The sequence below is a fragment of the Alosa sapidissima genome, chromosome 14 (assembly GCF_018492685.1).
Source record: "Alosa sapidissima isolate fAloSap1 chromosome 14, fAloSap1.pri, whole genome shotgun sequence".
Taxonomy (NCBI): domain Eukaryota; kingdom Metazoa; phylum Chordata; class Actinopteri; order Clupeiformes; family Clupeidae; genus Alosa; species Alosa sapidissima.
In genome coordinates, this window is record NC_055970.1 from 34,586,353 (window position 1) to 34,610,579 (window position 24,227).

At 39.0% G+C, this 24,227-nt stretch overlaps 1 protein-coding gene across 1 annotated transcript in view; it reads left to right on the forward strand.

Annotated features, from left to right (window-relative positions):
- Positions 1-24,227, forward strand: part of slc38a8b (solute carrier family 38 member 8b) — a 46,559-nt gene that overhangs the window by 17,722 nt on the left and 4,610 nt on the right. Inside the window, exons 2-7 of the mRNA XM_042061062.1 lie at positions 751-949; positions 7,960-8,116; positions 8,311-8,415; positions 8,507-8,564; positions 15,767-15,881; positions 20,621-20,768. Coding sequence (XP_041916996.1) covers positions 751-949; positions 7,960-8,116; positions 8,311-8,415; positions 8,507-8,564; positions 15,767-15,881; positions 20,621-20,768 — 782 coding nt within the window. The remainder of the gene's footprint in view (positions 1-750; positions 950-7,959; positions 8,117-8,310; positions 8,416-8,506; positions 8,565-15,766; positions 15,882-20,620; positions 20,769-24,227) is intronic.

The following is a 24,227-nucleotide window of genomic DNA, read 5'->3' on the forward strand; positions in this document are numbered from 1 at the left end:
GGTGCTCCTTGATTATTACGCTGGAATGAAAGTATAGTTCCATGTCAAATCAGCCTAGAAAATCGCCACGTTTAATTTTCCCTTGGTCTTATTACACTTTCTAACTTCAGAGGAAAAAAGTTTTAAATAGGAAAATTACCTGAAATCTTAGTCACTTTTAAACGTGATGCTAGCAGGCGAGATGCTAATGGTCTAATCAGATTCAATGATCTATGCTAGGCAGGAGCTAAAAGTGGTATCGCCAGACTCAGAGAACGGCTGGATGAACTGCAGAAAGGTAAAAATCAATTGTTTAACTCAAGGGGAGGTGGAAAATGAGTGTAATTCCCCAAATGGTGGAATATCCCTTTAAGCGTGATGCTAGCAAGCGAGATGCTAATGGTCCGATTCAATGATCTATGCTAGGCTGGAGCTAAAAGTGGTATCGCCAGACTCAGAGAATGGCTGGATAAGGTAAAAATCAATTGTTTTACTTCTAGGGGAGGTGGAAAATGAGTTTAATTTGCCAAATGGTGGAATATCCCTTTAAATAAAGCATTTAAGCATGTTTTTGACAGAGCAATGTTGCATACCCTCTATGTAAACATTAGAGGTCAAGGTAAAATACTCATCCATTCTATGTCATTTTTCATCATTCATCCATTTGTCATCTTTAAATGGATGAGCTGCATGTCTTCATTGAAGTGAAATGATGATAGAATGTTCCAATGTATTAATGCTCTTATGACACATTTTTCCTTTTTACCCCAGATTTCCTTGGTGTTCTTGATAAGTGGCCTTGTGATCCTGGGATTTGCCTCATCAGTAAGTAGGCAAAACACTTATCAGGATGTGGTGCGTGAGGTGTGCGGTCTCAGGATTGGTCAGCTGTGTGAAGTCTGCTTCGTCTTTAACCTTTTCATGATCTCAGTGGCCTTTTTGGTGGTGGTGCAGGACCAGCTTGAGAAATGTGAGTTGGATTTTATTGAACATTTTAATGAAAACATATTTATTATTCCCAAATTAGCCGAAATGTTATGTTCTATAAAAGGTAGATTGTTCTATTCTGGCCAAATATGTTGGTATTTGAGCTCAACAGCCAATCAAAATACACAGTTATTTGTATGTGTGTGTGTGAGTGTGTGTTTGTCTGTGTGTGTGTGTGTATTTGGGGTTACGCCAGATACATTTCAGATCTGTGGGAATCAATTTGTGAGCCGAGCCTGAAAATAGAATCTCCTGGCTATAAAGGGAGTGCATGTGCAGCAAAGCAAGTGGTAAGGTGTGTTTAAAGGCTTGAAAGGTTGGGTCAAACCCAAGCAATAGACCTCTGATGTATGCCTACAAAAAGCCACCATCTTTGTCCATAAAAGGAGATCTGTGTTTTTTTCCTATGTGAAAATATGTGATTTTTAATAATCACGCCTGTCGAACTTGCGGTGACAAAGAAATCTGAAATGCAGACATTTTGCCCTACACGCTATTGTGACTTCAAGGGTACGAGTCCACTTGTACAGCTTTTAAGCTAGCGTTAGCTAGCTAGCTAGAGATTGGGATGGTTTTATTTCAGTTAGACTAATAGCTGGTTTGATTTGCATTGAGAGATAATCATATGGAAAGTACCCCATCATGCCAGTCATGAGATATGGTAAAGGGTATGTGATGATGTGGGGTTATTTTAATTCCAAAGGCCATGGGAACTTTATCAGGATGTATAGTACCCTGGATCCATGAAATAACTGGCCTTTTAAAAAAAAAAAAATCTGCCTGCTTCTATGGGAATTTGAACATGGGGTATGAATACTTATGCACCCTGTATTTTAATGAAGAACATTTATTTATTTACAATACATTATTCATTCATAAAGAAAATTGGTGTCCTTAAAGGTGGGATTTGTCCTCATTTTTTAAAATTAAGGCATTAAGATCCATTTCCAAAAGATGATTTTTTAAAATTCCTCTTTTTACTTAACTTTAACATGGGGCTGAAGACATTTTATAGGCACTGTAAGGTAACACTCCAACTTATTCAGACCAGAACTGTCCAGTTTTGCTCCCTTACTAACAAATTACGTTGCTCCCAAATCTCCATATTATTTTCCCATAGGAAAAAACCCCAAGGGGGTCCATCTCCCTCTCGCCAGGCTTGCAGTGCAACATGCCCGGGGTTATGCATAGCGTGAGCGTAGCGTGGGCACTAATTGATTGACATCCAGTCGCTACAATATGTATACATAATATTTCAGAAAACATCCAATACAAAAAAAAAATATTGACATAAAGCAAATAATCAGCCATGGCAGTTTATTGGGGATATCTATTAGTTAAGATTTTTTGCCTATTCAACTGTAATATATGTGTGATAACACACAAAAAGCTACTACCAATATAATGGTATCACTTATTTCAACTTTTGGGTACAACTTTTGGGTGGTAATTTCAATTTCAATTTGATTGTGCTTATAGAGCGCCAAAACATTACACATGTATCATGGCGCTTTACAAAGTGTAGACAATCAGAGAAAAAGAAGAAAAGAAAAGAGGAAAACCTTGGTAAACCTTGCCTGAAATCACTATGAGACTTATTCCCCTCAGATGGTACCGACAAACCCCTCTGGCTCAAGGACTAATGTTGCCTATGTCTTTTGACTATAGCCTAGGCTACTTATCTACTTGGTTTTTGACATATGACGGCAGAATGTCCCATTCTTACGATAAAGGGATATTTGCATTTATTTGCCGATAGACAGATTAGAATTTAATGCTGATTGCATGTGATTGGATTATTTCCATTTCATTTCAACAGAGTGCCCGCCTTACACCGCTACCGCTTTGCCACAAAACTCACAAACCAAGTGTTTTTGTTATCTTTGGTACGTTAAGACAGCAAACTTTGGTTTTTGCATGCATATCCCACCTATCTTTGGGCCAGGTTCAGAGCAAAGTGTAGCTCCCAAAACTTCAATTAAACAAACTTGATTTGGGAGCTGCTCTGGTGTGCGGCTTTACCTTAGTTAGTATATAAACCTAACAAAAGGGAGAGACCAGTAAGTCATATCATATCTTATTATGTAAAATAATTTAAATTAAAGGTAAAACAATCAATCAGGCCATAGGACAAGGGAAAAAAAATCCATACAATAAAGTAAAATATAAAGTAAAAGAATGACAAAAAGAATACACCAATAAACCATGGTAAATGAGAGAAAAGTAAAGGTTAAGAATTGGGGAAAGACTAAATAAATAAAAAAGTAGGCCCTTTAAGGCGAGACACGGCAGGTGAAAACATCGTTTTTTCATGCACTGGTCAATTTCGAGATTTTGGGCTAATTTGCTACCTTAGCATGTATTCTTTCACACTACTACAACAACAAAGCCGATTTACACATTTAGGTGTTTATTTCATTACATTTTGTCTACTCGCGCCTGTATATTTCTCCTAAATTCACCAAAAGTTAGTCTTCTAACGTTTCATGCTCTACCGCGACCGTGCTACAAAACATAACATGTGTAGTACCGTTGGAAAGCTCTGTTTTTCCTGCATGACATTGTGCTATCCAAATATGGACACTTCCTTTGTAACCGCAACCAATCACGAAAGTTCAAAGGCGAGTCTAGGCTGAGAACGGAATCTCTTGTCTGTGTTCCAAGGCTGTTTTCTCAAATTGAGTTTTTCTCATTTTCCAGTAGAAACATCTCAGCCTATGTAGCACCTATGTACACCAAACTTTCCAGATATACACTTAGCAGTGCTCTGAAGATATTTACAGAGGGATTTGTTAATAAATCATTCCTGGCCTGATTTATGTGACATTTTATTCAAAAAGATATGGCAAAAATCGATTTTTTTAAAGCTATGGACAGTATATTCTGATTTCCTAGGTAATGAAAGCAGATATCCTGAAATCCCTCTGTAATGTTATTCTTGTATAATCTTGTATGCAAACAAAATGAAAAAATAATTTTGCACCTGGCTTCATCATATGTTCAGATCTATCTACTGAAAATATATGCAAATGTGCGCATATTTAATGAGAGAATGCCTAATTTGCATAATTAGACATTCGAATTTCAAAAACTTCTAATACATTTTTTGTTCATACTTGTGTAAGTAATCAACTGAGGAAGTTTCATGGTGATGTCGTCTATTATTTTAATATTTTACCCTATTCACCTGTAGTGTCTCGCCTTAAGAAAAAGCCATGTTCACTTTTCAAGGTTTTTTCAATAAGCATCCAATGTTCTGCACTCAACCTCAACTGTCTTAATCAAGCTTTGTCATCCCTCATCTTCTAGTTATTTCTAGTTAAAGTATTCTAATAGCCTACTTGTCTGTTTTGAACGCATAGTGTTGATGAGGAAACCAGTTGATCAAAATCATGCTAATAACAACTAGAATTGCATCTCCAAGGAACTGCAGGGCTTAATCAGGTCCAGTTCACCTGATTAAGGTAAACAATGTTGCTAAGTTGCTGCTAGGATAATTGAGATGATTGCTAGGGTGTTGCTAAGGTACATATGGTGGTTGTTATACCAAAACAGTGGTTGCTATGCTGGTGTCTAGGGTAATCATGTTGGTTGCTATGACTGTTGCTAAGTTGATATTATATTGGTGGTTGCTAGGGTGTTGCTAGGGTACATATGGTGTTTGCTATGCTAAATAACGCAGTTTCTATGCTGGCTCCGAGGGTAATCATGCTGGTTGCTGTGGTGGTTGCTATGTTGTTGCTAGGGTAATTACGATGGTTGCTAGGGTACATATGGTGGTTGCTATGCTTAATAACAAGGTTGCTAGGGTGGTTGCTAGGGTAATCATGTTGGTTGCTATGGCAGTTTCGATGTTGACATTATAGTGGTGGTTGCTAAGGTGTTGCTAGGGTAATTTAAAAATTGCTATCTTACACTATTTAAAAAACATTACGTAGCAGCACCTCCTCTGCAGGATAAATGTCCTTTTTTAGTTTTTTTATTCAGTCATTCGAACATTTGGGTAAGTGTTGCTTTTTTCTAGCTATGTTTTCGATGGTAACCCATTGTCAGTCAATACTGAAAGTAATTTACTGTGTTGTCATTGACTATGACACCACGGTGAAGTTTCACTTTGCCAATGAGTTCAAATAATAGATGAGTGCAGATGTGTGTAGGCTATACTCTGCTAGGTTTTAGTAAAGCATGATGATGGAATACCTGTTCCATACGGTCCCGCGTGCAAGCAGATTCCTTCAAATGCGCTGCTGACTATCAAAATACTGATGCTCTGTTTGAAGTTGCGCTGCTTGCTGTTAAAGGGAATGAAAGATGTCATTTCCATTGGTTTAAAGGATGTTACGCCCAAAACACACCCATGACTGATTAAGAAACATAAGAACAACCCTTTTGGGCCAAGCGTCCAACGTTTGACCACATAATCGCAACGTTAAATTAGTGATTGTAGACTGGCCACGCCTTTAATGTCTATAAACTTTACACCTTTCATCATCCATTTCTGATCGCCAAAATAGGATCCTATGTCTCTGACCATCCATTTCTGATCGCCAAAATAGGGCCCAAGCTGTTTTTAAGCATCTCATAGGATACCTGCAATCTTTTTTTTTTTTCACTTTCTTTCTGTTCTTCAACATTTTTGTCTGGCTGTGCGAGTAACATCATTCAACTATGGTTCAGCTTTAGGTTTAGATCGCATGATTTTGAAAGGGGCAATAGCAGGGGCGTCGCTAGCTATTTAAAACATTCGGGGCTAGAGCCCAGAAGTTAGAGTCCTTTTTTTGTGGGGGTTGGGTGGTTTCTCCCCCGAGAGATTTTGAAAATCGGGCTGATGAACATGCAATTTTAACCTACTTTGAGAATGAAAAGGAAGGCCAATTGTAATGACTCACGTCACGGCATTGTGAATATTTCGATGTTTAAAGACCATGTAAGGAGAACGTCTCTTCTGCCAAAGTGCACCACATACAACACCCAAAATATGACATTAAAATAGCCTGTAGAATAAACATCGTCATGCACCTCTGTCAAGTGCACAGGTGTGAGCGTTCGTCTCGGGATAAACATTTGGACGTCATCCCCTTCAATTAATGGGCTATGGGTGCCTTAAAAGCAATGCATTTGGGTTGTGTATCACAAACTTTTGCCCAAAGAAAAAGTTCCATTCTGTCAAAATCAAGCCCAACATGCATTGCTTGGAAGCCCCCTCAAACGAGGTCAGGTTTACCATATTTACTGCGCATGTTATTCAATAGTAAATCACGATATAATGAAACTGAGCTGATCGAAATATCCTCCTGGGTTGCGGGAGATGATGACACACTGTGAGTTTCCACTTCTTGTCCCTGCTCTGCCCTTTTTTTCTCTAAAGAAACTTCTAATATCCATTTGTCCTTCTGTACACTTATTTCGCTAGTAGAAGCACGAAACAGCAATGCGTAATAGCGTAGAGGAGAATTGAAATTGCTACATTTTGCAACAAATGATTCTAAACCTGCCGAGATCACGTCAGATTTTCTTGCGCTGCCGTTAAAAAACACAAAAGCACAAAAAGCAAAAACACAAAACACAAAAGTCTCTTCTACGGGGCTATTTATTTCATTCACGATTAGAGTTTTTGTTGTTGTTGTTGTTGTTGTTGTTGACGGCCCATAGATCCGGGGCTATCCCCAGAGGATCCAGGGCTATAGCTCCGAATGCCCAGGTCTAACGACGCCACTGGGCAATAGTATCTAAGATCATTTTGGAAGTGGAGTATAAACGTGATGTTAATTCCTCACACTCTAAAAAAACTTGCAAAAACGCAAAATTCATTGGAAACATTATGCATTATGCAAACCTTATGTTTTCTAAACAACGTTTTATGCTTTTTCTAAACTACAAAAATGCTGTTGCTTTTACAAACAATTGTTGTCTTTACTAAGATTTTACTTAACTTAATAGAAAATGTTAACAACACTATAATATACGGAGCCCAGGAGGTGTCATTGCAAGATATTTTTGTGTATCGAGAGAATATGCGCTCATTTTACTAAATCGTGCACACGTTTTACTAAATTGCACGTTTTACTAAATCGTGAGCACGATATACTAAATTGAGAGCACAATTTAGTAAAATGAGTGCACAATTTAGTAAAACGTGCGCACGTTTTCTGGATATATACCAAAAATATATTGCAATGACCCCTCTAGGGTTCCGTAATAATAACTTTCCTGACTTAAAATTTTCCAGTAAGTAGAATTCAGTTTAGTTAGTTAACCTTACTTTAAAAAAGCATGCAAACCAATTGCCCTTGAAATTACAGACTACCGTAATCTGGAGTTAGAATTGCAAATTGGGCAAACAAATGCTTAGTGTGGTTAACAGTGATGTGATTGCCCCATCTACAAACATTTTAATGCATAAGGTTGCCAGTAAATTTTGCGTTTTCACAAGTTTTTCTTTTTAGAGTGCAGCGCTGCCGTTAAGCGTGAGTTTTGATGAGATTTAAAAGCAATTTAGAAAGCTGTTAAAAATTCAGTGGCTGTAGAGGGTTTTAGCGTGCGACAATAATGTGTTGAATCAACTCAAACAAAATGGGCATATGATCAGAGAAAATAGCATGGCATACGTATATAGAGGTTATAGAAAGGAAAATATATATTATATGACCGCAAACATGGAGATTAAAGTCTGTAAGTACTATAAGGAATGTTTCCAGCACCTTGCTGAATCTATGCCATTAAGAATTAAGGTTGTTCTGAAGGTAAAAAGGGGGCAATAGAAAGCCCTTCTTGCTTTCTCTTTCAAATCATCTGAGGACAGGTTGAAGTTACCAGTTGGAGTGGCCTTCAGGGGTCATTTAATGAGAGATGCCGACTGCTAGAGTCATTTAATGAGAGCTGCCGACTGCTAGAGTCTGTACATTAATCTCTCTCTCTCTCTCTCTTTCTTTCTCCCTCTCTTTCTCTATCTCTTTCTGGGTGCGGGGGGTATATACACATTTCTGTTGCCAGTGTGTGTATCAATCTATGAGACAATAACAGGCTTGACTGAAACAGAGATGCCACATTATTGGTACAGTGATCATCGTTTTGTCCTCTTCATCATGTGTCTTATTATCATCTTGCCCCTCTCCATCCCTAAAGAAATCGGTATACAAAAATACACTAGGTGAGTATATGGTTACTCTACACACTCTTCATATATTCTCCATGGTCTCTATAATTCTGTAATTATAATGTTGTATTTACAATTTTTACTTTAGAATTTTCCTTTAATTTATGTATTTATTTATTAGTAGTCATAGACTTGTTATGTATTTTTTATACTATGATGGTTCACTATGTCATTATCATGTTTTCCAGTGTTTTAGGGACACTAGCGGCTACATACCTTTCTGTGGCTATCATAGTGAAGTATTACATGAGAGAAGACCAAATTGCTGATCTTACACCTCAACACAGCACAGGGTAAATATCTGTCTTTTTGGTGTTGAAAGTAAATATAAATTGTCCCAGTAACTCACATATCTCTCATGTCTCTCTTTGTCTATGTTCTCAGGTTAGAATCATGGGCTTCAATGTTCAGTGTTGTTCCTACTATCTGCTTTGGTTTTCAGGTTGGTCAAACTAAATTTTAAATGATTTTTCCCTGACATTATTGTGATTAGCGAGTTCTTTATTTACAACTTGAAATGCAAACTGTGATCATCATGCCAAGTGACTAGCATGGATCCAGAGATTTTGATAGAGAGACGAAACTTCACTCAATCCAATGCTCAACTCAATTCTTCTCTTTTTGTCTCAAATCTCTATCACTAAAGCCATCCTTACAAATATGTTAGCTGAAATCCGACTTACTCCGTCCGAATTGGGCCTGACCTGGAAAAAACATATTTGATACAGTATATATGGATTCCATTAGTATATATAAATGGATTCAATTATTATTTTTTTCTCATCAATCTACACACAATTTCAAGTAGCCTAGTGCATAATTCTTCTTGATAAAGTTGAGCAAATGCATTTTGTTATTTTACAGAAAAATATAAATAGCCTGTCATGCAGTTTATGGGCTATAGCAGAGTCCTGCAACGGGTCGGGAATCCGCAGGTACGCGACGGGTACCCGCAGAAAAGTTGCTAAAACGGGTAAATTATGACGTCCCTAAAATGTACGGGCGGGTATGCGGGCGGGAAAAGAACTCCTTGCGGGCGGATACGATGAGAACCAAAACAGTATAGAAATAAAACATCATTGAAAAATATGTGAAATATTTGTATATATAAATTACCATTACCACATCGCAAATATGTGTTTTAGTCAACGATACGACACTTGACCCATCACATCAGTACTGCGACTTTTGAATTATTTGTTTGATGCATCTATGTGTGAAAACATTAAACAATATAACCGTCTCGTAGTTGGAGCACAAGAGAGTAGGCTACAATGGATGAAGTCAAGGTAAAGTTGGCTAGTGGCAGGCTCAGGTTGTTTTTTTCTTGTTCTCTTTGTTTCATTAACAGGTCCATTTTATGTAGAATAATGTTCTGATGCAGCAAGGTTTGGGCTATGTGTCATTGTTGTAGGCTAAGGTTTATCCCTGACGCAAAATGTAAAAAAAAAAAAGGTTGCCCTTTACGTGCTTCAATTGTGCGAGGGGAAAAAAAATAAAGCACATTCATTTGAATGATTTTAGCTTGTGTGCGATTTATCACGGGTCGGGTAACAGGCAAAATATTAATGGGTCTGGGAGGGTACGGATTTAATTTTAATATCACCACAGGTGACGGGTCGGATCTGGTGCTGAACTTCTCGGGTGCGGGCGGGGGCAGGTCTAAAAAAATGGACCCGTACAGGACTCTGGGCTATAGTGCAGACTTGGGAAGTTATGGTAGGCCAACTTGGAGTGAATATACAAACAGGGGGAATTCTTTCTCTACTCGTAGCTGAGTAGCCTGATGGTAGGCCGATACACACAGTGCGTGCGGCCGTACACTTTGCAGGCGCCACTGAATCGTGATCTCACGACAACCACGCCGTCATCTTAAATAGTCTCACTGTCACCTTCAAGCAAGCAAAACGGTGCTTTGAATACATCTGTTTCGCTGGAAGGGCAAGGGGGTAGCAACAGGACAACTGTACAGAGACTGACAGGTCCGATGGTAGAGCTAATGTTATGAGATTGTTATAAATACGGGATATTTTACAGGAAAATATTAAAACGGGAAGACAGCAGGGAAAAAGTTAAAATATGTGAGAAACCCGGAAAAAGTGTTGACAGTTATGTTGTTAATGAATTGAGAGTTTTGAACCGTTTATCTGTAGGAGTGACGGAGATCATAGAAAAAAGGTAGTTCATTTAGGTTAGGGTTTTCATTTTGACAGCAACTACTGTATTCTTCCGATAAGTGTGAGTGGGTGTTTGTATTCGTTTTTAATTTTCCTGAGGAGGGGAGTGTAGTTGAGGGTGAAAAGTTCTGGGTGATGTGTACAGTATTTTAATCCAGTGGATGAATGACTCTCAAAAACCAAACTTGTGAAGTGTATTGAATAAAAATGACCAGTTTACCTTATCGAAAGCTTCTTCTGCATCAAGTGAAATTGTAATGGTTTTCTGTTGTCTTTCTTGATATATTAAATAGGTTAAAAGGTCTGAAGCCTGTCTGATCTGGATGAATGAGTGTGGTGGTGACTATTTCTATTCTGGTTGCTAGTGCTTTGGTGATAATTTTCAAGTCAGTATCAATAGTGAGAGAGGTCGGTAGCTAGAAGGGTGAGATAGATCTTTGTTGGGTTTTAGCAGTAATGTCATGCTGCTTTATTCATGTGTGTAGGTATGGTGGAGGACATTTTAATTTCTATAATTACTCTGTTGAATAGTGGTGATAATATGTCCCAAACGTGTCGGTAGAATTCAGCTGGTAATCCATCTGGTCCGGAAGATTTTTTGCTAGGAATTTTATTGAGTGCTTTGGTAAGTTAATTAAGGCTAAGGGGTGCATCTAGAATGTTGGTTTGTTCTGCAGTTAATTTTGGCAATGTCAGACTCTTCAGGAAGGTGTGGATTTCTGATTGGGTTAGTTGGTGAGTGGGGAAATAGAAGTTGCTGTAGAAATTCCGAAATATGTTATTTATATCCTGTGGGTTTTGAATAATGTTTCCTGTGGAGTCCAAGATTATTGATTTCTCTTTCTTGTGTTGGAGTAGATTTGCTAAATATTTACTGTTTGCTTTATTACTGTATTGAAAACCATTATATTTCAGTTACTGAATTTGAAATTGTTTTTTTTTTCTGTATGACTTCATCAATTTGTGTTTTGAGTTCCTTTAATTGCTTCTGTTTAGGTTCACTGGGATGGTGGGATATTTCATTTGTTAGGAATTAGATTTTTTGTTCTAATGTATTTTCCAATTGTCATTGCTCTTTTTTCCTATATGAAGAGTATGATATGATTTTTCCTCTGATTACATTAAAATTGATCTTGATATAAGATTAATAAGACTTGGTTAAATTTGTATTAAATAAGCAGTTTTTGCAGTGTACTCCTATTGTTGGAAAAGATGTGAGGCTTCTAAAAACACAAGGCGTTCAAAGTTAAAAACTGTTTTTGAGGTTGTTTGCACCACGTTGAACGGAGATTAACAGATCAACAACCAGTCACTGCTGTTAGCTGGCAGTGGAGGGTAGTTAGCTTGCTAACTTGCTAACATTCAACTTCCTCTATGGCCTCTTGGTCTACTTTGATAGTACACTTGGCATTCCCTCTTATGGAGAAGCACATAGATACAGTCTTTTTGACGTTGAGCGTCAGATGATTGTCTTTGAGCCACTGGGATACACCCTCTATTTCCTTGGTCAGGGTATCTGCTGCTGCACTTGGTGTCCTAGCTGATGCATAAATTACTGTATCATCAGCATACATTTGACAGTTGGCTGACTGACTGCACGTTGGTAAATCATTTATATATATATATAAACTAAAGAGCAGAGGCCCCAGGATGGAGCCCTGTGGGATACCCATTGTGGATTGTAGTGACATTGAGAGTTCAGTGTTTATTTTAACACGTTGCTCTCTATGCTCCAGATATGATGCAAATCAGCCGATAACATGTTCAGAGAAGTTGAAGGTAGTGATGTTCTCAGTAAGGTAGCAGTAATCCATTTCTGTAGAGTACCCTAGTCTAAATCCAAACTGTTTGGAGTTGAGAAGTTTGTTGTTTTCGAGATGCTCTACTAGCTGTTCTGTGATAATCTTTTCTAAAATTTTGGAAATAGCAGGCAATATTGAGATCGGCCTATAGTTGCCTGCTTGGTCCTTTGGATCAGTCTTGAAAATTGGGGTAATGATGGCTTGTTTCCAACTTTGTGTGAATTTGCCCACTCTGATAGAAAGGTTTACCAGGTGGGTTACAGGTTTAACCAGGGCAGAGCAGAGTTCTGATAAAGGCAGTGTCTTTGTGGTCTGTGATAGGGTTATTGTTTTTTGTTGACTAGGCTTGAGTTTAGTAAGACTGTTGAGGTGCTTCCAAAGGGATGTGCTGTTTCCTTTAGATTACTCAATCAGTTGCATAAAATAGGCTGTCTTTGCTTTATGCAGTTCTCTGACTATTGCATTTCTCAAAAGTAAGGGGACTTTTCGTTGCGTACCTTTGAATATCGTATTGTATTTCCCAATCAGGTTTGTGAGGTTTTACAACAATTTTCTAAATCATTCAATTCAATTCAATGACTAAGTCTTCTATGACAAGAATAATAATTATACTATACACATCTAAAACCGTTCTATTATGATTAAATAGGGGAATCGTTACCAAGGAATGTCTGCTTAGCTTTGTGTTGCTCCAGCCGCAAACATATGTGACTAGGGTACCAAGTCTCAACGATGTTTCCTAAAAAATAAATGCAGGAAAAGAACACACTTGTAATGCAGAAATTATACTGTAGATTTATGAAAACTGCAGTGCCCATTCAAACTAGGGCTGTCACTTTACATTCGAAAATCGATTGCACAATCGATTGGACCAACCAACACAAGTTTTGAAAACTAAAATAAGGAATCGATTTTAACCAAATATGTACACTTCATTTTAAACTAATTAAACAAATAAAAAAGATAGATGTAACAAAACCCACAAACAAGCAGAAAAAGAAAATAAAGAATTCCGAAAGTGCAGTAGGCATTGCGAAAGCTAAAAAGAAAATTCCCACCAATTTTACGCACCGGAAACAGCTGTTTCAATCGGCTGCTGTGCTGCTGGTGTTTTGCCAAAAAATGGAGGACAATGTGATCAATCTGTACGACATGAGAGGGAAGAGTGATGAGCCCTAATAACTTGAGGAGTTCGATATGGAAGCACTTCGGGTTTGGGGTAGATCAAACTATGGAGAAGGACAAAGCGGTATGCAAACTGTGCAGTCGTGAGTTCCTACGTAGGCGAAATTTGTTTGATATTTTTAATCGTAAACACAGCCACATTGAAGCCTGCAGTAATGTTTTTCACTGATGTTATGGCAGTCCACTCTGTTTATTGTTTTTCGAGAATGTTGCACTCCTGGGGCCTATTGCACAAAAGCAGAATTAAGACATCCGGGATAAGTTACTGAGCCGCGTTCAATGAATCCAAAACAAGAGCGTACAGGCTTAATTGGTTGCACAACGAACAAGCCAGGATGAGTAGACACGGATTCATCAAGCCAGGTGAAACCTATCCTGGATAAGTGCGCGCTCATGGCTCCCTCAAATAGACCCCGCCACCGATCACAGATTCACTGATTCACCATGGCAACCAGAGCGGCTTCATTGCTTCTTCTACAGTGTGAAGTAGGTAGCGATAGCCTTTTCACAACAGCAACACCTCTGTTTAGGAGAACATTGCAACTAGTGCCGCGACCACCACGCGCGAAATGGTTAGGCACTAGGCACTGGTTGTCGCATGACAGGTCGGGAATGGCGAGTATGTAAAAGTTAATTTATGCTCACAAAAGTTTAAATAATGACAGTGGGTCTAGGTATATGTGATAACAATGTGTAGTGGGCAGTGGAATAACTATTGGTTTCCGTTTGTGGTGACTGCTGACTGAGATAAGGGATGAGATTAAATAGATCCTGGAACTTAGCCTGGTCTGGAGCAGGCTAGCTCCACAGAATAAATCGCCATGGTAACTTATACCATAACATATCCTGCTGCCCCCTATCCCGCTTTTGTGCAACTGGATCACGGATAAATTGAGCCAGGATAACCAAGATATCCCGGCTTAATCCCTTATCCTAGTTTTGTGCAATAGGCCCCTGTTTGTCATTGTGCACGAAACTTCACGCCAATAAATCATCAGAAATATTGCTGGCTTGTGCGTCTTCAAGCGCCCTCTTTACATTCGTCCTAATGCCTGTTAGTTGTCCGTGGATTGGCCTATATTTGGCGTTGAAAATGGAAACGTCTTTAGACATAGAAAATCGATTTTACACTTGATCATTCAAAAACATCAAGCATTCAATAATGACTACTGACTGTTATATTGTAATACATTAGCCTATAATAAATCTGCAAAGTGTAGGCATGGTTGCATGTGACATTTTTTATAGATCAAAATTGCATAAGCCTAACAGCGGTTTTGAATTAAGGCTATAAGTTTATTAATAAGCCTATTAAATAACTTGAACTTCAGTCTTTGGTAGCATAAGTGACCTGTCGCTCTCTCTGCCACTCGTCTGTAGCTGGTGTCTTTCTGAAACATATTTAAATTTGGGACCATTAGTCTATCGCTTGTTTCAATTTGGGACCTTGCGGAATTGTTGTTTTGTTTATTCAAGGTCTCAAGTCCAAAGTAGCCTGGACTATTCCAAGTGTCAGTTTATTGCACATCATTTTTATGTTGTTTTGAATAGCTACTGCATAGCCGTGTTTGTTGGCATGTTGTTGCAAAATCCGTGGAATCTTTCTATGCAAGCAAACCGCATACAGGGAGTCTTTATTGTTGAAGTCAGACATGATAATCATCCAAACATCTTGCATCTTGCAAAATAGCTAGCTACTTGGACTTGAAACTGAATCACTTTCACATTTAGTACTGTAAGCAAGAAAGACCTCAATAACATTAGCAAACTTAGCAAGACCTTCCAAGCGAATATAATATAAGCTTATAATATAAGCTTAAAAAATATTCACTAACATTAGCAGACACTTGTTTTAAACCTCTTTTACTTCCCCCACCCAAAGCTAACTTAACTTTAACTATCCTCCAATATTGAGGGGGAAAGTTAGCTGTTACTCGCTAGCAAACATTATTTCTGTTAGCAAGAAAACACAAAAAAATGTTAACTCACCAAATTGCTTTGGCAAGCACAAGAATCACGGCATTATACCAAGACTACCATTGGGGCGACGTCCATCTGTACCCAAGCTTACATGTGAGACACCAAGAAAATTATAACTGCACTGTAAAGATTTTGTTACATGAGTTAATTAATTTTTTTCAATTGTAGATATGTAGTCCTCAAATGATACAAATGGTTAATTTGAGTCATTCCACACTGAAGTCCTGATGCAAAGTGGTTGTCCAGGGTTATCCTTCTGTTTGGTTAATGGTTGAAAATTGAAATCTAACATTGGCTAACAGTTAATTTGATTCAAATATAGCCAGCCAAATACAGTAGGCCTTTTTTCCTTGTTATCACATGGTTCTATATAAAACCTTTTTTTGGAAAATGTTTCTTTGCTACCAATTATAGAACCCTAAGGATCTAAAGAACCCTTACAAAGCCAGATTAGTGCACTAGAGTGGTTAGCATTGAATAGGTGTATCATTTTGTTTCAGTGTCACGAAGCCTGTATTGCCATCTACAGTAGCATGGAGAATAAGAAGCTGTCTCATTGGATATTTATTTCTGTGGTTTCTATGCTCTTTTGCCTCCTCATCTATTCCCTAACTGGTAAGTCAAACAAGTTTAAACAATATGTTTCCCATGTATTTTCCATAGTGCAAAGCTTTAATTATGAAACAAGCAGTTGTAGGTTTTATGTAACCTGTTACCTTTCATTCCCTAATTTACAATTCACAAAATGAATGTACAGCCAGCACAATACATGACTAACATGCCCTCATTACTTGCAGTGTTGGGTCAGATTACTTTGAAATGTAATCCATTATTGACTACAGATTGCATGGTAATTTTTGTAATCAATTGGATTACCCAAAACATGTAACATAATTTGATAACTTTAGGATTACTTTTTACACAAGTTGCACAAGACATACACATTCTTATTTTCCATGGTCTTTAATTCAGATGCGTTCAGTACTTGGCGATATTGCCAAGTACTGAACACATTTTTCCTGACTGGCACGGGTCTATCAGTCAACGTTGATGGCTCCTCCATCTTGGGTTTTAATTTGAACCTTTCAACCTGTCAAGAAACTACACAGGCAATTGGATGATAGTGACATCTAGTGGACAAACGAATGGGCTGCTTGTCAAATTAAAACATTGGTTAGACTATCATAAAAAACTTTGTTTAAAAAGCATTGTTTGCATAATAAAATGTCATCAAGTAATCCCCAACAATGTAACTATAATCTTTTATATTTGCAAACAAGAATGAAGTTACAAACAAAATACAATAGACATATGAATACTACACAATGCAATAGACACATGTACACTACACAATCTTGTATCTGTATCTTGACATGACATAACATTGACTTGACACCTTGACATATCTTGACATGACATGAATGTAACTATAATCTGATTACACATGTTTTTATCATAATCTGGGCTGAATATAGTATAGTATGTTTTTGTAATCTGATTACATAATCCAGATTACATGTAATCCGTAATCCATTACTACCCAACCCTGATTACCGTAAAACTTCAAATAAGAGTCTAGTCCCGATTAGACGCCTGTCTCTTTTTACATGCCTGGTGTTGCTACATGTTTGGATAAATAAAGGGCGGTCTCAAATAGACGCCTGGTCTGTTTTTTTAGTTTTGGTTTGCATTTAATCTCCTAAACCCCGCTATATTGCCTGTTTAAGACAGTTCTATTGTGCGGATTGCGCACGCTACCATTATGATTAGATGGCATTAATATAGACTGCGGTGGTGAAAGCTAGAGTTCCAAATTGTTTAAACTTTTTTCGATATAAACTATGCCTATGCTATGTCCGAGTATGCTATACTCCGACATCGTTCAATTCATCCCATTTGTTTCAAACTTGTAGCCTGGCTAACACTCATTGAGATGGGGTCTGGGAACTAGACATTCATTTTCTCGTATTTGAAACGTGGTTTACGAATGCCCAGAGCCGTTTATTAGGCGCTACGAATGTCTATCAAACGCGTCTGTACGTAGCTCAAAGCAGTATAACGGCTTCGGTGTGTCGTCATCGTCTTGGTTGAGGTAAAAAAACGAAGTCCATAGAATCCAGGCTGCCTAGCAGCGTGAATAAAATTGCGCACGTAAGGCAGCTTGTCAAACTTTTATCAAACTTGTGCATTAGACAAAATAGTTTATGACAAGGATAGGACGATGGTAAGCCTACTGTATACTTGTTTTTATGGTGGCACATGTGGTGGTACAAACTGGTGGTGGTACAAACTATGTTTCATTCTCTCTCATGCCATTTCATTCGTCCCGACCAGGAAGGAGAATGAAACATATTAACCACGTCCTACTTTCGCATAAATAATTCCTGACTGTTTTTGCTGGAAATGCAACTTTATTTGACAGAGGATATACAGTGGGCATCGCTTTCAAATGGCCACTTCAGTCGCGCATTACAAGGCGTGAAGCTGCGTGAAGCTTTAGTACCACTTTCAGCCACTCTGCGTCGCTCTGCCACTGTACATCGGTCTGTCAGTAGCCTGACTGCCGCCCCTTCTGAAAAAGCAGGAGGCTACCTTTAAACATAATTGTTACCGAGAGGAATCCCAGCCTACGAATTCAATAACAAAATAAATCATGCATAATTAAACATTACCTCGATTAAGGCTACTTGGGTATGGCTTAAGGCTACACGGTGGTAGCGAAAATCGAAATCTGCTTTTGATAGCCTACCGGTGCCGCTCCACAAAACGAAAAAATATCTTAATTTGCTGTCTACGTTATTGTCAGTGTTGGGGGTAACCCAACTATGCAAATCAAAACAGTATCTTGTGTGATAATTGAGACAGTAGAGAAATAACTGAAATAACAGAATTAATCTGTAGCTTCTGCAAAACAATGTTGTTGGCGAGTTAATACTATCTAGCAACGTTTTTAACAATGACCCACATTAATTTGCCCTACTTCTTGACTGCTTGACATGTCATTTTTATTTTTCTGTACAATAAACAAATACATCTGCTTTATGCCGCAGAATTACATTCATATGTATACATTCATGCAGACGCGCCACTTCCCTCCCCATATTCCAAGATTAAGATAGTAGCCTATACAAAAAGTACGTCATACTATCATAAAAATTCGTTAAAACAAATAGCTATTTGCAATTTGACAAAACACTGGTCCGCAAATGCGAGGACGATATGAGCCTGTTGCATTTAGTTAGATGTCCGAGTCACGCATAATGTTTGAAAACCACTGGCTCGTAATCACAATAATTTAACACACGACAGTTGGATAGCCTACTTAATCATGTCCCCATGCCTACAGTCACGCCCCTTGATCAAAGTGGGGAATGAAATAAAAGTTTGAGAACCACTGGCTTAACAAGTTACCTGCAGTCCAGAACACACAGAATCTGTTGCAATATTCTGATGATATCGGCAAATGTTTGTTTTCTAAAGTAAGAATTTCACTTCACCATGCACCTTCGACAATGAATAGCTCATTACACTTGTTACTGTTAAACGTAGGCCTAACTGGTATTCTGTGTCCTAAAACTGCCATATTTTATGGCATTGTGTCATGTAAGTTCGTTGCAAAATCTAGAGAAATGTGTGAGGTGGTCAGTGAAATTGCAAAATTGTTCCCTTGTGATTGGAAGCTCCTTCTGCCGCATACACATTTCAAAACATCGCAACGTAAAATGCCACAAAAAGCTGTTTATGAATAGGTCTTAGTGAGTTAGGAGTCCTCTCGACTTCTTTTAAGCTGTCCCAGACTTTACTACTTTGCTACTCTGCTACTTTTAGGTCTAAAATGCTTCGTGAATTACTTTTAGTGAAAAAAATTAGGAGTCCTAAAGTTAGGAGTGACACGCCCATTATTTTTAGGAGTTGCTCCTAAATTCGCCAGTTAGGAGCTACTTTTAGCCTTAAAATTCTTTGTGAATACGGCCCCAGGTTTCTAGGCCACGTATACTTGCTTATACAAGGAATTTGGTCTCTGCCTTTATCCCATCCGTGAATTAGTGAACACACAGAGCACACAGTGAGGTGAAGCACACACTAACCCAGAGCAGTGAGCTGCCTTGCTACATAACAGGGGCGCTCAGGGAGCAGTGAGGGGTTAGGTGCCTTGATCAAGGGCACTTTAGCCGTTCCCACTGGTCGTGGATTGAAGCGGCAACCCTTCGGCTCCAAGCCCGGGATGCAATAACGCCACCAACAACAACCAAAACTACTCATAGCTAAAATCAACTCCTAGCTAAAATCTTTTAGTGCGATTTAGGAGTACTTCTAGTGGTAAGATAAAAGGCTTTGTGAATACGGCCCCAGATTTACATTTACGTATTTCCTCATGTTTAAGAGCTCCTGTAGCCGCATGTGCATTTCAAAACATTGCAACGTGAAATGCTACAAGCCACACTGCTTATAGGATTGTTTGTGAGTAGGTCTTAGTGAGTTAGGAGTCCTCTCGACTTCTTCTAAGCTGTCACAGATTTTAGTGCTACTTTTAGGGCTAAAATGCTTTGTGAATTACTCTTATTCAAAAAAATTAGAAGTCCTAAAGTTACGAGTGACACGCCCATTATTTGTAGGAGTTTCTCCTAAATTTACCAGTTAGGAGCTACTTTTAGCCTTTAAATTCTTCATCAACTCTCTGGATTGTTAAGCCCGGTCAGCCACAGTGATCTGGCATGTATTAACATTTCTATTTCACATTGATCCAAAACTGAACATAAATACTTACATTCCGCGCAACCTCAACACCAATAATTCAAGAACTGTCAACGTGTTATGAATCTTTTTTTTTAAAACATTTACTTTTCAAAAACCTATTTTCAGGGGTGCTAAGTTTTTTGTTTTGTTTTTTTCAATAAAAAATGCATTCTAAACATTTCTACTTTTTAGCTCTGAAACATAGGCAACACAAAGCTGATTAAAACATTGAGAAATGTCATTGGGTTTGACCATTTAAATGTTTGGAGTGACACTACTGTATAAATTACATACTATACTGGAGTAAATTAAATTAATAATTTCAATTCAATTTAATATCACTTATAGAGCCCCAAAATATTGCACATGTCTCATGGCGCTATACAGAGTGTGGCTAATGTGGTACAGACGTTGCAACCACTTTGACTTGAGTGGAAAATGTTAGCAAATGTTTGCAAACCTGTAGCAAGTGGAAGTTTGTCATTTGGGATTTCTTGTGTATTGCTGCCATGGTAGATAAACATATTATTGTCTACAGGAAGAGAAATAGAGAAAATACAGAAATAGTTGAACTTATTGGTGAGTTCATTTTTGAAGTAATTTCTCCCCTTGCCTAGGTGTGTTTGGTTTCCTGACATTTGGACGGGTTGTGGCCTCAGATATTCTGATGTCCTATCCAGGAAATGATATCACAATGATCATTGCGAGGCTACTCTTTGGCTTCTCCATCGTCACCATTTATCCCATAATTTTGCTGCTGGGCAGGTAAGCAAGTTCATGCTGTATGAACTGAATAGTTGCTGTTTGCAGGAAAGGATGAATGTCCCACATTTCTGCTTTAAGTTGAAATTCTGGGGACATTCATATACAGTTGAATTGTCACAAAGATTACTTTTAGAGTGGTCTTATCAGTTCAATTTACTTTTCAAATATTTTTAGAGTGGTCTTATCAGTTCAATTTTCTTATTATTATTTGTATAGCACATTCCATGTGACAGAGACTTAATGTACTTCAAAGGAGAAATAGAATTACACAGCAAGCATATGACATGACCAGACAAAGAAGATACGATAAGATAAAGGAGAAGAGGGTGTTTAAACAATTACAAAATATATAAAAACAAGTAGATATGTAAATATATGTCAAAAAAATAATACCTAAAAATAAAAAAAAAATAAAAAAAACTTATATAAAAGGGGGGGGGGGGGGGGGGGGGGCTACAAAACAAACAATATAAAATACCCTACAATAGAAATACATACCAAAAGCACCATCAGCTGAATTAGAATTTATTCTGGGTATTGTGAAGAGACCTTTACTTAAAGATCTACGGGATCTGACTCGGGTGTAAGCATGTCAAAATGTCAGAGCGAGTCCAGCAAAAAGTGCAATAGCCTAATCTGCTAGAAATAAAAACATGAACCAGCTTTTCTGAGCCTAATTGAGATTTTTTTTTAAAAAATCTATTGTAATATTATATTAGATTAGATTTAGATCACCATCTAAGATTACGCCCAAATTTCTGACATCCTTACAAGGTTTTATTGACAGGGGAATTAACAGTGAATGTATCAGGTGCCTCAACACCTAGAGGCCTATTCCTTCCAAAGATTGGCGATGAGATGAGCTGCAACATTCTATAAACCAGCAACTTGCTGCAACATTCTAAAACCTTGCAACTGCGACTAGACATATTGAATGCTTTGCGACGGCTTGGAACAACGTGCAACATCTAATTCACACCGCTGCAACTCCTTTCTCGTAAATCGTAAATCAGGTTTCTTGGCCAAGTGTACTTGCGTATACAAGGAATTTGGTCTCTGCATTTATCCCATCCGTGAATTAGTGAACACACAGAGCACACAGTTAACACATAGTGAGGTGAAGCACACACTAACCCGGAGCAGTGAGCTGCCTTGCTACAGTGGCGCTCGGGGAGCAGTGAGGGTTTAGGTGCCTTGCTCAAGGGCATTTCAGCCGTTCCCACTGGTCGGGGATCGAACTGGCAACCCTTTGGCTCCAAGCCCGAAGCCCTAACCAGTAGGCCACGACTGCTTGTAACGGTTTTGTCTCGTTGCGAATCTTTGGTGTGAATTGGACCTTTGGATCTACTAGAAAAGGGCTGAGGACCACGGGCCAAATCTGGTTGCTGCTCTGGTCAGAATTTCATTCTGTCAACTAATATCACAAACAAAGACTTGAAAACGAGGTTTTGAGGATGCAGACGCTCAAGGCGTTATTTTACTTAAACAAATCAAAAAGCCACAGTGGGCAAACACTATAAAAGGTATTCTCTTTGCACAGAGCTTCACACTGAATCCACAAATAATAATCGACAACACACACCGAGAGTCCAGGGTTTAAATAGGAACTTAATTAGGATTGGAAACAGGTGGCCACTGAACAAGGCGGGAAACTAAGAAGGCAAACTAAAATTCTGGGGAGGATGAACGGATTGGTTCTGCATATGCTGGCTGGGCAGGAAGCCGGACTGGAGTAGCTGCAGGGACTGGAGCCGGAACAGAGGGCTTCACCTATGACTGTACACCTGTACATGGCTCATGGCCCATGGCTCTTGGTCTCATCAGCAACAATGATGAAACGGCCTACAGGGAGGAGGCCCAGCACCTTACATCTTGGTGCACTGACAACAACCTGGCCCCCATTTTCATCAACGAGACTGAGGTGGAGCATGTCACCTCTCTGAGGACCTCTCTTGGACCCTCAACACCTCTACTACTGATCAAGAAGGCTCACCAGCATCTTTTCTTTCTGAGGAGACTAAAAAAGGTCTACCCATTTCCCCAGATCCTAGTGAACTTCTACCACTGCACCATCGAGAGCATCCTCACCAACTCAGTCTGTGTCACATTGTGTCAATTGAACTGCATATATTTTTGTTGAATGATAATAGTGATGAAGACAATCATTTATATATTTGCCTCTAAAATTTTTCATTGTGTTGGTGTGAAGGGAAAATCCGAATCTAAACTTGAGTCTCGACTGTTTTAAGTTGGTTACATTATTGGAGCTTGCAGGGAACAGACATGTCATACCCAGCATCATTTCTGCCTATTGAGCGCATTGCTGGGAGTTGTGTAGTTAACACACCCACTGTTTAAGCAAGACCAAAGAAAAGGCCACAGTCATGCCACCATGCACAATGCACTCCCCCTGCTACCCTGATTTGTATTTGTATAGCTCCCCTAAAATTAGGAGGAGGGGGTTCATGGGGGGACGTATACAGTCATAAACCTGTCAAAGTTTGTCAAAGTCAGGACCTGGCTTGAACCGAAGTACATCCAATAGTGTTGGATCCAAAACACTACATAACAGCCTTCCAGATTTTGACAAAAAACTACTCCATCCAGGACCAAAGAAAGTGTTTGCTAGCCTTCACCACCAATACTGGATTCTGTGTGGCAGACAAGCAGTGCCCAAACACCAGTATGCTTGTACTGGGTGAAAAAGTTGGAAGAGAAAGCCTACAATCATAGGATGTCAGATCTACGTCCTTGTTGCCTTCGTTTATATAAGCCACCCTTCTGGTCGACAGAGATTGACTGCTTTGATGAAGGTGGGTCGCCATTCTAAGAAGAGGTAGGGTACCCTTTTTAAATGCCTCGCCACTCATTGTAATTGTGTAAGTTGAATACTGACAGCTTTCTTCTATCCTTCCATCGCTTTGTGGCTCACCGTGGTTGCCCCTATGAAGTCATTTCTGATCAGAGAACCAACTTCATGGGGAGGCAGGGGAACTGGAAGAAGCCTTCTCAGACCTCAGTCCAGCTTTGCAGGTGGCAGCAGTGAAGACTGCCCTAAGAATGTCCTTGGGGGGTCAGACTGTGATGGAAGGGATTCTAAGAAAAGTTCTGATGGAAATCCTGAACTCCAAGCCTCTCCTATGTGTCTTCGGAGTTGGCTAATGCTGATCCCGTCACCCCAGATCTTCTCCTTAGAGGGCGGTGGGAAGCAACCTTACCCCAGGTCAAGTACACTCACTCCGAGCTACTTTCCAACAGACACTGGCATCATAGTCAGATTCTTGCAGACCAATTCTGGTTCAGCTTCATCTAAAATGACCTCCCTACCCTCCAGACCCGACAGACAAGGCAACGGGACGCTCCTAGCCTGAATCCCTCATCAGTGGTGATGGTGGTTGATTAGAAGCTTCCACAAGCATTTTGGCCAGTGGGAAAAATACAGAACCTCAAACCCAGTAA